This window comes from Xiphias gladius, chromosome 13 (assembly GCF_016859285.1).
Source record: "Xiphias gladius isolate SHS-SW01 ecotype Sanya breed wild chromosome 13, ASM1685928v1, whole genome shotgun sequence".
Taxonomy (NCBI): Eukaryota; Metazoa; Chordata; class Actinopteri; order Istiophoriformes; family Xiphiidae; genus Xiphias; species Xiphias gladius.
In genome coordinates this window covers 10341676-10356019 of record NC_053412.1, presented here as the reverse complement: position 1 = coordinate 10356019, position 14344 = coordinate 10341676, and the positions used below count along the sequence as shown (strand labels likewise).

Genomic DNA, 14344 nt, shown 5'->3' with positions numbered 1-14344 from the left:
CGTTTGAAATCAGCTTATTACAATTCATACGGGCCACCCCCTGCCCCCCCCCAATCCCCTGCCACTCTCCCCTGCTCTCCTCCACCGTCACCTTTTCCCACTCTCTCCATCACTAAAAACCTGAGACTGATTTTCATCCCCAATCCTATTAGCCGTTCTGTGTCTAATTAAACAAAGCTGGAGGGGGGTGGGGGATCGGGGCTACCTGAACGCAGATCCATCACCACCAAGGTTTATTTTTTGCCCCCCCCCCAAAAAAAAAGCTACCAGAGGCTTGGGGGTCTCCGTCGGCGGTGTCGAAGCTGGACGATCACGGGTTCAGTCACCTAATCCTTGCTTGTCGGTTGTCTCCCCTCTTTCCTCTGTTTAGCTTCTCCACCATGGGCTGCTTCTGTACTCTCTCTCTCTTTCTCTCTCTCTCTCTCTCTCTCTCTCTCTCTCTCTCAATCAGTGGTCCCCCATCAGGCAGTGTTGTAGTATCTGTCTGGTCTTCTCCTCCTATAGGCTACGCCGCCTTCCTCCTTCAGTGCCTGCTGCACCGCGTCTCCTGCATCGCCTCCAGAGGTGTTGCAGCAGCAGCAAAGGCAGCAGCGGCAGCAGCATCACACGGGCTGCCTCCTCGGTCTTGTCCGCCAGGCTCCGAGGAGAGTGAATTCACTCCACATTTTTTTCCGTCTCCTTTCACATACCGCCTACTGCCGGTCCGAGAGAATGGAGTGCTGCGACGGAGGCTAATAATTTTATAGTAGGTGCTCCCCATTGGTGGGCTGAGAGGAGGAGGTGCGTTGGCATTGCCATCGGGAGGGAGGGGGGCAGATGTGAACAAAAATCAGGTCCGGGTTCTTCAACCCTGAACCCTGAATTCAACAGCAAAACCATGCTGTATCCGTAAGTGAGGCCGTTAAAGAAGCACATACCAGTGGTTGCAGCCCCGTCGGATGACACTCAGTCACCCCTGCATACCTGTCGTGGTACGAAGTGTTATTTAACACTGTTAATTAGCTACAAAGCAATAATGTTTTCATACAAGTTAGCTAATGTTTATACTGTAGGTCGGTTGGGTCAATTGCATTTGTACTTTTCCCAGTTGGAGTAGGCAGAAGCTGGACATTTCAACATTATCCATGAGTTCAAGTAAATGTCTATTATTTATCCGTGACTTTTAGTTTTATTTCAACCATTTATGATTGACATTTAGCTATACTTTGACCCGTTATCCATTAGCCCACTTCTAGCTTAGTTTCAAACATTTATCCTTTTTTACCAACTTTTCACACTGTTTAATAGTTGGTTAACTATTCCAACCAATTTATCCAATACGTTTAGCTAACTCTTGCTCTTTCAACTGTCGAACCTTTACTTAAAAGTAACAATTTCAATCGTTTATCGATTCATTTAGCGATTTGCTCGGAGCCGTTTCAGTTGTTCGTCCATTACTTAGCTATTTGAACCATGTACTACTACTTTTAGCTAACTTTTCCAACCATTTATCTATTAGCCTACCTTTTTTCGCCGTTTCATATGTCTGTTCGTTAGGGCTGCTTAGACCGTTTCAACGGTTTACTCGCTACCTTTAGCTTTCAACCATTTACTCACTACCTATAACTCTTTAGACTTCTCTGCTAGCTTGCTAGTTTCACACAGTGTTTTATTTCATTTCTTTTTTTTTTTTTTTTTTTCAAATTAGTCAACCTTATGTTACTCTACAATTTTCCATGTTCCCGCTGGCAACAGAAGAACCCCCTATTCTCATCTAATCTATTTTATGGATGAGATATAAAATAGCAGCGGTTCTTTTTACGGGGGAGATTAATGCGCAGTATCAAATAGTTCTCGCTCTCCCCCTGTTGTGAAGCCTGTGTGGAGGGGGGCTGGGAGTCCGCCCCCGCCCCCCCCATTTAGCGGCAGAGACGGAGAATGGGAAGTTATTTAGGCTACTACGACACTCCGAGGGAGTTAGTGAGTGATCTTGGTGTGAATTTACATACTGTAGGTACCGACAACACAGCCGTGCCTCCTCAAAAAAAGTCTCGAGGTCGTCATCTTCCTGACAGTTGCCATAAGAGGGTAGCCGAGTTCCATGTATCGTAGACGGCAGTTGTCGTCTGATACTTAACCTCCCTCCACTTTCTATAACCTGTCAGGGCGGTGCAGTCCGCGGAGCACCGGCCAGGAAACGTAAGAAAACAGTCCCCCGGCCCACCCCACCCCAGGAGCCGGATTTCAGCACCTCGCCTGGCGCGGACAGCTCCCGCGGAGTGACGGGCCGCCGGGACCAGAATAAGAGGGAAGGGGGAAAACAGATTCAGAGGCGGTGTGTGTGGATACGGGGCCAGTGCCTCTCCGTATCGACCCCAACGGGCATCCCTCTGTTTGAGTTTCCTGCGCTACCGCAGGCCACCAAACTGGGTGGAAACCGAGGCTGCTCGATTAACCCACATAACCAATCGGGGACGTTTGAACAAATAGAAGTCGGTATTTAGGGGCTGATAAACACAAAGCTTAAAACGGGTTTCTTCCCCGATAACGGACGTGTGTCTGCGTAGATGGTTGTATGTGGTGACCTGATCACCCGCCTTGTAATCTACCGTCAGCGTTTTCATTGGCTGCGCGCTGTTTTACCGTTAATGATGTCCCCGCCCTTTTCTTTTCAGGAATGCTGTTGACGGAAACAAGAAGTTGTTCGCCATCTATGACACCAGGTAGGGAAACGTCACCGCAACACGCAAACACACACATTATTTATTAAGGAGGCTCTCCAACTGTGTGTGTGTGTGTGTGTGTGTGTGTGTGTGTGTGTGTGTGTGTGTGTGTGTGTGTGTGTGTGTGTGTGTGTGTGTGTGTGTCATGAGCAGCACATGCACACGGTCCCAATTATCCAGGGAATATCTGACATCGACTTCAATATTTCTCAGCCCTAAGTAATGGATAGTGGAGCCCTCCATTTTAGGCAAGGAAAAGAGCCCATTATAGACGATTAAACGGCTAATCAATCACAAGCATCGATTAATGGGTTGATAAATAGAGCCTGCTCCATATTATTCAGGTCCTGCCATTTTTATAGGAAACACAGGGGAAGGGGATTGGCGCAGATGGTGTGAGGAGCACTGTAAAAAAATGTCCATTTTAACAAGGCAATTTTGTGTATTATTGAAGCTTGAAATGTTAAAACAAAAAACTTTATTGTAATTAATTTTCGCCTCTTTCAAGAACTTTCTGCCGGGAGGAAAATAACAAAGCAAAGTGGAGAAGCCCAAATTGCTTAACTAAGGACTGAGTCATTTAAATTAAAAACAAAAATACAATCACAAGATCACAAGACAGTAAAATACAAGACACTGCGTCCTAGAGGGAAGTGAAATCATCTTAAACAGTCGTATAATGTCCTCTGTGGCTCTGAGGGGAACTTTTTACAATCTGAGAAAAAATGACCCTCGTGATGTCATCAGAGTCATTTTGAAATGGGCTTGCAGCTTCAGATTTTTAACCAAAAACCTGTGTTACCATACCGTAAGGACTAAAAGTCAGGATCTCAGGGTCTGCTGCTTCGATTTCGACCACTCTTTTTTGAATCTGCCTTTTGTGAGCTCCACAACTTATCGAAAGTGCATCGATAACGTCGCCGGAGGGACCCTTTAAACACCCATATCCTACTCATTTACAGCTCTGAAAACAGACAGAGATTTTTTTTTTTTTTTTTTTTTTTTTTTAGCAGCCCAGTTAAAACAGTTCAAGGATCAGAAAGACGTTCGTTTGCATTAGAAAGCAGGGAAGATGATCTTGGCTCTTTCCCCGCTGGATTATCTGAACCCCTCATTTTAAAAAGGGGAAAAAAAACACCCCTGGTGGGTATTTTTTTTTTTTACAGTGTGTAAGTGCTCGGCTTCGTCTCTCGTTTGAACAAGCCGAGTGCCTTCACCGCCACCGCCACCAGCAGCAGCAGCAGCAGCAGCATCTCTGCACGCCCTGCTCATCAATATGCGCTTCAGCTCCTGAATGTAAGAGCCTCTTGCACAGTCAGAGAGGGCAAAGAAAAGCGGAGCCAGTGTTCATGCCGTGGAGGCGATGTCAGCCCGTATTTCATAACTGACTCCATCCACAGCAAGCTGCTGACTTTTTCCAGCCCCTCCAGTCGACTTGCTCCTTTTGGGCAATCAATGGATTTACTCTGATCCGTCTGTTGATTTTTTTTTTTTTTTTTTTTTTGGGGGGGGGGTGCTCTTTACTGTTGTTGTGGCTGTAAACAACGGGGGGAAAAAAAGACAAGGAAAAAGGAAAGGGTGATGTTTTCTTTGAACGGGGTTCGTCAATTTCGCGTCCTGTCCGCACTGGTTGTCGGTTCGATTGTGTGCTGCGCGAAAAGGTGAGCGCTTCTGTCACATTTGGAGAAGTCAAGGTTATTGCCGATTGCTGATTGACTGCACGAGCCAAGGTGATGTTTTTCCCCCCTCTTGCTTTTGCTGTCATTTTCAGCGTCAATGAGCCGAGCAACATGTCTTTCGTGAAGGAGACGGTTGATAAACTACTGAAGGGATACGATATCCGACTGAGGCCAGACTTTGGAGGTATGTGCCGTCTTCTCACCCCCCCCCCCCTCCGATTTAATCCTCCTTCGCGCCCGTAGGCAGGCAGCTTTATTTTTGGCGCCATTCACAGTGTTGTGGTCAGGTGCAGAGATGTAGGCCTATATACGTATTCTGCTGTTTAACCTCTTCCAGGGGCCCCTGTTGCAGTCGGGATGAGCATCGACGTGGCGAGCATAGACATGGTGTCAGAAGTCAACATGGTGAGTGGATGTACATCACATCAGTGCTGTTTCTCCGTGTGTACTGGGCCACCCGGCGCAGGGAGTGCTGCCGCCGTCTGATGACACACTTGCACTCACACAACATGATTTCATAGCTTACTTGCAAGTAGGAAGTGCTGGTGCAAGTCCAGTTTTGCCTCTGAAGCCATTACAGGATGCTGAGATGGATGGGCTGGGTTTCCTGTAAGCAATAAAACATCTTCATCTCACACACACACCGCCCGCAAAGTGTTACCATACATGCACGGAACGCTCAGCCCGGTTTGTAAAAAGAATACACATAATACAGTCTCCTGCTCCTGGTCCCAACAATGCTGATCCTCAGACAGCAGCACCGACTCACTTAGAGGATAGATTAAAGCTTGGAGCAGTCTTTTTACAATCAATAAAGTCCACATACAATGCATACGCACTATGCAGACTAAGGAAAACACATGCACTGGTGATGTTGGACTCTCCGAATCGACAGCCAGAAGCAACCTTAGCTCTCACTTTAATCTGCTTGTTAACCTCTGGAGCCACAATTAACAGCGTTTCAGGAGTGTCCACCCAGGAGGCCCTTCTGAGCAGACAGCTATCAGGGAACTCTGATTGGATTTGCTAATTTGTGAGCCGAATGCTGTTTGCCCCGAATTGACACGTGTACCCACATGCAGGAAAGTAACTTCAGGCTATTGTTTCTTAAAATATCAGCCGACGATGACCCAAATTACACTGGAAACGAGAGACACGGTCTTGCCCTATTGGCTATATTTTCAATTCTTTTGCAGAAATATTTTAAGGCTCCAGCACCAGATTGAATGCTGGACGTTTCTTGCAATTGGTCTGGACCCGGGCTTTGAAAACCCACGAGCCCGAGTCGCTGATTCTAGATCAACACCTCTACTCCGACACGTTTCACGGGCCACCGCTTGTGTAGGTGTCACCGTAATGTCTTTTATTGGCGATGCCGGCCGCTGAGCCCATGTGCTTCCACAACAATACGGTCACCAAAGCGAATGCGGTCAGGAGGAGTCAAATTCAGGTATGTTAGGGATTGCAGCAGTTTACACCCCGACCTCTGTATGTGTACACCATCCACTTAAGGATTATCGCAGTGCATAGAACAGCATTTCACACGTTCTCATTAACCAGGTCTACTGGAGAGGAAAAAGGCTACATTTATACTTCATCATATCAGAAAACGATTATTATGTATCTTGCGGATGGTGTGTGGGCGGGGGTTGATCAATACTAATGAGCCAATGATTACTTCACCACGTGACTCCTGACTTTGAAAACAACATTTGAGGGAAACGTTGTTGCTGCCTCGATTATGTTTAATTTTTGCGGGGGATTTTGTTTTTTTTGAGCAGAGAAGGGCTACCTTTAATCAATTAATCAATTTTGCCATTTTTCAGGTAAAAATACCAAATATTTCCTAGTTCAAGCTTCTCAAATGTAAGGATTTGCTGTTTTTTGACTAATGTGATAGTAAATTCATAGCTTTGATGTTTGGGACTGTTGATTGGACAAAATATTTGCTACTTGATTACATAAACTGTGGCCGTATGAAACTGGCATTTTTCACCATTTTATGTCATTTGTTTTGGTATATTTATTGCTGCTATTCTATCAATATCGCTTTATCCTCATGATTGTAATTGTTTTGTAATCCTAGATTATTCTCTTGTTCGAGGGATGCTACTACTGATTATTTTCATTATCAATCAATCCATCGATTATTTTTTCCATTAATTGATGAATTGATGACCAGAGGTTAACAACTGGCCCTTTCCTGGTAAATTATACTTTGGTTAATGAAAATATTAACCAAGACCATGATCATTCCCTAGCCTTATCCAAGTGACTGCCTAAACATAACCATGAAAATGTTCATCATGCTTTAGCTGTTAAGAGCATACGGTATATCAGGTAAAAACAAATTGCTGTCAGTGTATATTTTGCAGATATGTTCTGGGTTTTTATTTTGTGACTTGGAAGATACATTCGTTAAAAGCGTTTCCTCATGTTGATAAAAAACATACTTCAAGGTGGCATAATGTTTCCCTTGAAAACGCATTTGCTGTTGCAAATTAGTATTATATAAATGTAATTTCTGGAAGACAGATTTGTATTATCATGGGACTAGAAACCTTAGATGTGTATGTTTGCAGAAATTCCCCAAATCTTTTAATGAATTCAAATGAAATCCATAGGATTTCAAATGGGGAGAGACTTGGTTTGTGTGGAATCCCGTCATGCAGTGTTACAGAGTGAAAGAGTAAAGCATGCATGTTTGGAATAATACACCACCTAATGGTCTAGCTGACCCTTTATGATCCATGCTAAAAGCTTTGTTTGCCAACAGTTCAGTTGCTAACATTAGCTAGCTAGCCAGGCAGGCCATTCTTCACAGAGCAGATGAAGGCAGGTAATCAACCAGGGAGTCAGGCAGCTGAGATCACACTTAAACTGATAATTAATTAGGTCTATTTCTCATCGCCAACAATGCACTGAGGGACTGCACATGTGCATTTGTGCATCTGCGCTTGATAGATGGACAACTCCTGGATGTCGTCCAGCGTCGCAGCCAAAACGAGACTGGGCAGGCTGTTTATTTTTCCACCAGTGTTTGACATTTAGTGCATCCTTTTCATCCAGTGCTGGGACCGACTTCGGTTTTATCGTGGGAGTTACTCTGGAGGGAAATGGATAATGAATGCTTTTGTCCTGACAGTGACAGCGCCATGCTTCATCCATTCAGCAACACTAAACAGTACAGCCCAGATAAATGCTGCTCCCTCTGTTTCTTTTGCAAAGGAGACAATTTCCAAGTTGTTAGGCACCATTCTGCATTAATTTCAATAAAATGTCAGCTACTAAATCCACTTCACCAGCCTAGTGGAAGGACCCAGAGGCATAATTGTGAAACTAGTCTTAAAAGTTGAGGGTTTATTGAGACAAAGGCTGCTTGTTATGCTGAAATGAGAACTGGATCCTGCTCCGCAGATGAAGAAAGAAACAATACTGCCAAATTCTAGGCTTGATGTGACTTTCGCTCCTATACAAAGGGGAAAGGGAAGCTAAGAAAAGGGTCATTTCCAAAGGCTGGATTGAGGTTTAATGTCAGGATCAAAGAGAATTAGAGGTTAACGAAGTTTCAGAAATTAGTGCATAAGGTTAAAGTTAAGCATTGACCTCGGGGATGAAAGCTGAGGTTAAGGGGTGACAAATGATTGCAAGTCAATAGAATGTTCTCACCAGTACTACAAGGTAATATCTGCAGGAATGTGAATCTGCAAACCTTATTAGAGAGAATGTAAAGGACTGACGGATCTCTTGTTTTGGCCTAAAAACACGAACATCTTCAGATTCTTTATGCAGGTTCATTAGGATTTATTAGGGACTGTACACCAATTATTAGGGGGATGGGGAGGTCAGAAAATGGAGAGGGTTATGTATTTTTTCTCTCTTGCTGTAGAGATGGTAGACTTTTTTTTTAACAGCAGAGAAGGATCTAATTTATTCTCATCCTAAATAATTAAAAAAAATACTTACTGCCAATGATGGCTCTTTTCCATACGCAGAAGAGAACAATCCTGTCTCCATATAAGGTCTTTACATTTCCCGTTACAATTAACTAGAGTATAGGACTGATATATCAGCTTTTAGAAGTGCAGAATACTCTGAATCTTTGTGAGTATTTGTGATTAAATTCTAACTCTACAGTTGTTCCTGCCTTCACTTTAGTCTGCATCATAACAGGAAGTTAAAAAAAAGAGTTAAATGTGTCATATATAGTTGGTCTATGTTAAAATTCAACCTTTTATTGTGGATTGTTCGGCATTTTGTTACGCGGGTTACACAGGTCCCTCTGGGGCTGCAAAAGGCTTTATACAATTTTTTTTACACATTTGCATTAGTACTCTGCAAAGCCTGTTAACAGATTTTGATGTGTAAAATTTTCGGAATTCCCCTTTAATATATTACAATTGAAATTAGAATACACCATCTTAAATTCTTTATGACTTACCTCTTTTGGTTTTTAATAATAATTATGAACAATGTTTTTAGATATTAAGTGGAGTGTCAAAAGAAATTATTAGTAATGCTGGATGTTGTTTTATAAAAAGTGACCCCCCGACCTTTATTTGGTATTTGCTGCCTAACCCTATATATTCTCCTGACTCCTATACATTCCTGCACTCTGGTTTTATTTGATCTGGAGTGGGAGTTCATTTCATCAACCCATGCCAGAGTCAAAGGTGGTCCTTGCAACGCTATTAGCTCTGGGAGTTTTTACGGGACATAACACTTGGGCAGACCAAGAGACTTAGAAAATAAAGGGTGGAACGAGAACTGTAAGAGCTAAAGATTTATTGAACGATTGAACCAAACAGAAAAGAGCAGAGAAAGTGAGGGAATTGAAGATCTTAGAAATCCAGGGAAAGGAGAGAGGCAGCGTGAGGAGGTGGTAGCTGATCGAGCTTGCGAGACAGCAAGTGAATATAACATCTGGCTCGTCCAAGAAACCCACCTGCTAGGGCAGGTCGACTAAGTCAGTCGCTGGCTCTCCGACGCCTTCGCAGAGTGTGAGCTCCTTCACTAGCAGATGCTAAAGTGACTGAGAAAGGCACACTAATTACCTCTGAGGTTTGTTTGCAGTGTGCCTGGGGCCTCGGCTGATGACAAACACATACTGGGACAAGATCAGAACAAGGCAAAATACATTAGTTGCTTACTTGGAAACTAGTTGTGGACTTCAGAACGGATCACCTGAAAATGTGTCACTTGTTAGTGCTCTTTTGGAATGCTAATCAGGGTTTTTTAAAAGGTTTTTTTGATCCTAGAAAATTGGTTTAATGTAATGTTTGGGGGTGGAAATGAGCATAGTGTTTGCCTGCACTTAAAATGTTTTGAAATACTGCTATTAAGAAAGTTTAAGTGCAAAATAAGGGCAGCATGTGTAGGTGTGTTTTCATTATAATTACCTTCCCTTGCAGTAATGGACAAACAGGCATGATTCTCTGTCTCGGTAAGAGCCATCAAGACCTTTATCCTAGCCCATTATCTGTGCCGCGTGAAAGTCATCGTAATTTTGGGGAAATGAAATCACAGCACAACGAAGGTAGAGCTACTCACACGGGGGAAATGGTCAGAGCCTGCACTGTCAGTGCAGTTGCAGTAACAGGTTGGACAAGCTAGTCATCCATACACCCACGGCTGCGTGTGGGTGTCAAAAAGAAAAAAAAGAAAAAATCTCTCATAATGGAGAGGTGAATAGAACTCTCTCTCCATCTCTCTTTCTCCAAATGTTCCCGCTGACTGGTTTGTTTTTTTAGATTTTAGCACCAGTAACACAACAAGCCCCTAAACTAGCCGTCCTTTGATTTCTTTGCCTTGACTAGTGGTTTTTCAGGTCTCAGGTAACTTACATGCGTGTATGCATCTAGATGTTTGCAAAATGACATCAGGATAATTTTATGAGGCGTTAAGGTTAATAACGTTTCAAATACGCAACCTGGTCTGAACCCAACTGTGCCACGATTACAAAAAACATCTGTATACTGCATGCCCTCCTGCATAAAATAGGTCTTAGAATCAGAAATTGCCAATGCACTAACTATGGCACCCTAATTATCTTATATAGGTCTTCCAGCTATGCAAAAAGAGAATATCATTTCTCTGTGCTCTGAGTGTGGCTTAATATACCCCCATGTCTTTTATCCAGCATCCGGCTTCCTGTCTGATGGAACGTAATTGGCCTCAGGAGAGAGCGCGCTGCGCGATGAAGTGATGATCACTAAGATTTACAATAAGCAGAGCGGGCACTTCCTGGGTTGGAGTGCCAACCCACTGAGGGCACTCATCATTTGTGGAGGGGGATCTCCCGTTCTACTGATTCTAACTCTGCAGTCCCTTCAAGAAAATAGCCCCGCGCTGAGTTGCATACAACTTTAAGAGACTTCATATATTGGCCTGGGGAATTTAAAATTTACAGTTAGCGGCCTCATTTCCTTTCTCGGTGCCACTCAAGCAGCCGTTATGATTTAGCAATTGGATCAGTTGCAGAGTAAAGGAGCAGTGGTGTCCATCACTGGGATCTGGACCCCCCAAAGGGTCATAAGATAAATCTTAGGCATCTCAAGCTGATTAACAGAATAGGAAGGGGGGAAAAAAAGGCATTTCCACAGCAAAATGTGTTACTTTTTAGGCTTTGATCTAATCTTTGCTTTTTTTTGTGAATTGCTGGGTAATGTTACCTCTTCAAGCGTCTGAGAGCTATTCAAATATAACAATCTGATTATGCTAGAACATTTTCATACCCTTATCCTAAATCTCACTCATCCGAGGCTCGCTTCCAAGTCAGATTCGCCAAACTCTCTTTGCTGCACAAAACTGTCATAAATGGCTTCTTTCAACCTGATGAACGCCACCTGTTCTTGAGGAGCTCCGCGTCGGTGAGATTTCATCATTAGCATAAACGACATCCCTAAACTGCTATACAAGGCTGCCCGTTCTGCTTCGTTTGTGGCAAGGTACATTCACAAAAGCAGTAAAGAGAAGAATTTCACACGTCGGAGCTTCAAGTCCAGCTGTTTGGACATCAGCAGACAAAAATGCAACACATTTAGCAGGAAATCACTAAGAGTGGCACTGAAATCTGGCAGAAATAAAGAGAGAATGATCTGACATGAAGTTAGACACTGAAAACCATCTTGCCCGCGAAGGCATACAGTGAAAATGATGTGATGGATGAGAGAATATTAAGGCTGTACTTCCCACTGGGGATGGAGGGGGACATCTCCCCTGTCTCACTTCTATTGTTTTAGGTTGTTTTTTTTCCTAAAGTCTCTCTAATCCAACCATCATAGTCCAGACTACAGACCCTACTTATGGCTGAAAGAAGTAGCTACTCCCTACTGCGTTTTTTTGGATTAAAAAAAATAAATGAAATAAAATCATAAAATTTTAGTTACAGTTAATATTCTCCTTAAAAGCCAGAAATGAATATCAGACAAGTCGAGACAGTAGAGCGCAGCGCTCTTTGCAGTAAAGATGGAACTACAACATTGTCTATCAGGAAGTATCAGGTATCTGTAAAAGAAACTACTATTAATGCAGAGGTTTACCTAATATTTCTGTTTTTTGTTATACTGCTGTAATTATGGAAAGAACGATAACCTATTACCAGTCTTATCAATGTTATTATATATATGTTATCTTATGTTATTTGCTGTATTGATTGAAATATAGGAAATGTATACACTTCTGAAACTAAACATACAGCCTTGATAAGAGTAGTAATGCTACACTGACAGGTGTTATAACAGAATGTTCACCTTGACGCCGTCTTGCGTGCAGACCCTGTATAGGTTACCACAGCCAAATATCATAAAATCTAAAAAAGAGAAAAGAAATGTTGTCAACCTCCCTCGTAAATTGGCAACCACGATGATGATATAGTGAAGAGAATATTCTTTTCTTGAAGTTCGTTTTAGATTTGAAAGTTTATTTTAGTTGATTTTGGTAACATATTAAAACTCCCAATGAATTTTTGGTGGAGGCATTATAATTCTCAAGCCCAATGGGAATTGTGCTTGCACCTAATAGAAAATTGTTAATACGAGAAAACTGGTGAAGTTCTCTTAAATTATTTGTACAAATTTGTTCACATGAGTGGTTCTTGCATGAAACCCTTTGTCTTTTTCTTGGTTTGGGCACACATTACACTGTGTCACTGATTGAACCGGCAGATAATCATCTACTGTTCTTTTTCTTCTGAGGCCTGCGTCAGATGATACCTAATCTTTGGCTGCTGAAAACCTGTTTTGCCCCTGGAGCACTGCCTTCTCTAACTGCGTCTGTTAATTTAGCGTATGACACACTTTTGGGACCTCGTTTGATAGGAAACAACCCACATTCAAATTGTGCACTCGCCAAAAAACCCAAAGGTAACAGCCAACCTAAAAGTGGTGCAAATACTGTCCGACACAGCAGTTTTCCACGAAAAAAGTAAATTCTTAAAAAAATCTTCAAGGAAAACAATAGGATATACACTGATAAATAAAAAAACGAAAAGAATGTGTGCACAGTTATGTGTACTGTAGTGTCCCTGTGATTCTGCTCATATATGAGAAAATTGTTGTATTTGTACATATTTACTATTGGTTGTTCCCAGTCTTTCTCTCCGTCTGTCCTTGTTATGAGGCAGTACATCATACAATATTAGACATTGGGGAAATTATCCTATATATTGAAGGCCAGCACTGTCATTTAGAGGCAAAAGCCCAATTCAATCACCTTGCCGTGTTTGCTGTCAGTAAGGGACGGTGCTATTTTTGCCGTTCTATAGCGGCAGAAGGAGGGGGATAGGAACTCGTTGAGGGATTCCCCCCGCACTGCGGTGATATATGCCTCGGGGCCATCCCGAGGGAGCCCTCTGAAATTACACTGAAGTGACTCAGATTGCTTTACTCAACAGGGGTTCATATGGAGTACATGGTGATTACCTATCATACAATTGTTAGTCTCTCCTGCGCCAAAATGGGAAGTTAATTTGGGGATAACTTGCAGAGCTGCGGCCATTTATTTCTCATGCTGCCGTTGAGCGGAGCGGCTTTGATACGTGTCACATGTAATGACAGTGATTCTTTATTTTTCAGCCTATTAACACATTTTCTATTCTTTCCCATTGCGCTGGAGCGTATGATGATGAGCTAGTCGCAACATATGCCAGGGACAGAGAACATATGCCATGTGACAAACAATGTTAGCGGGATATTTCCTAGATTCTGGTTGTTATCACGACATAGCAGTCAGTATGAGAGAGAGAGAGAGATTAAATTGAATATGGGTCAGTTCACAGCCAAAACTCTGCTTATCTGAATTCTCACACACCCTGAATGAAAGTGAATATCCAGTCAAATAAATTGAATAATTGAGGCTTGCGGGAAATCACTTCCACTGGTCACTGTCATCATATCTGCTGAAAACATATGCTAATAACCAAACAGCAGGGTGTACTGGGAATTCGTGCGTTGTGGGAAATGGGAGGGTTGTCAATAATTCATAATCCATAGTCCTAGTTCATAGAAAGTCTGAGCCCACCTCCCTAAAAAAAAAAAAAAATAGTTCCAGGGCAGGTACAGCAAAGCTGCACTCATCCTCATCTGAAATTCATTTTGATTGTCTCCATGCAAGATTGATGAGGATTCCTTGGCCGTGTGTTTGTACAGGATACATGGTTAATTTAAATCATTTATGTCTTACGAGGCCTGTGTGTTTGTTTGTGTGTGTGTGTGTGTGTGTGTTTGCACTCTAGCTGCTCACTGGGATGCCCCCGCTGCTGACACACTGTGGGGAGTCTGAAATGCATACCTGAAGAGCAGCACCGCTTCCGACGTGATGTGATAGGGGTCAAAACAAGGCGGTGTGAAAGACACGTTAGTCATTTATGGGGACTGATTGAGGGTAAAGTTACAGTGGTAATGGAAGGGAAGGCAAGTTTACAGTACTCAGTCATACAGCAAATTTAATTTCCCCTACACCTTG

General features: G+C 42.8%; 1 protein-coding gene across 3 annotated transcripts in view; it reads left to right on the top strand.

Annotated features, from left to right (window-relative positions):
* LOC120798044 (gamma-aminobutyric acid receptor subunit beta-3-like) overlaps positions 1–14344 on the top strand; it is a 64783-nt gene that overhangs the window by 21716 nt on the left and 28723 nt on the right. For 2 of the 3 annotated variants that reach the window (XM_040141997.1, XM_040141996.1), the window contains exons 1-3: positions 4284–4363; positions 4474–4565; positions 4719–4786. In XM_040141997.1, coding sequence (XP_039997931.1) covers positions 4284–4363; positions 4474–4565; positions 4719–4786 — 240 coding nt within the window. Of the gene's footprint in view, positions 1–2654; positions 2703–4283; positions 4364–4473; positions 4566–4718; positions 4787–14344 lie in introns of those variants that run through there. The other variant, XM_040141995.1, reaches the window with a different exon arrangement.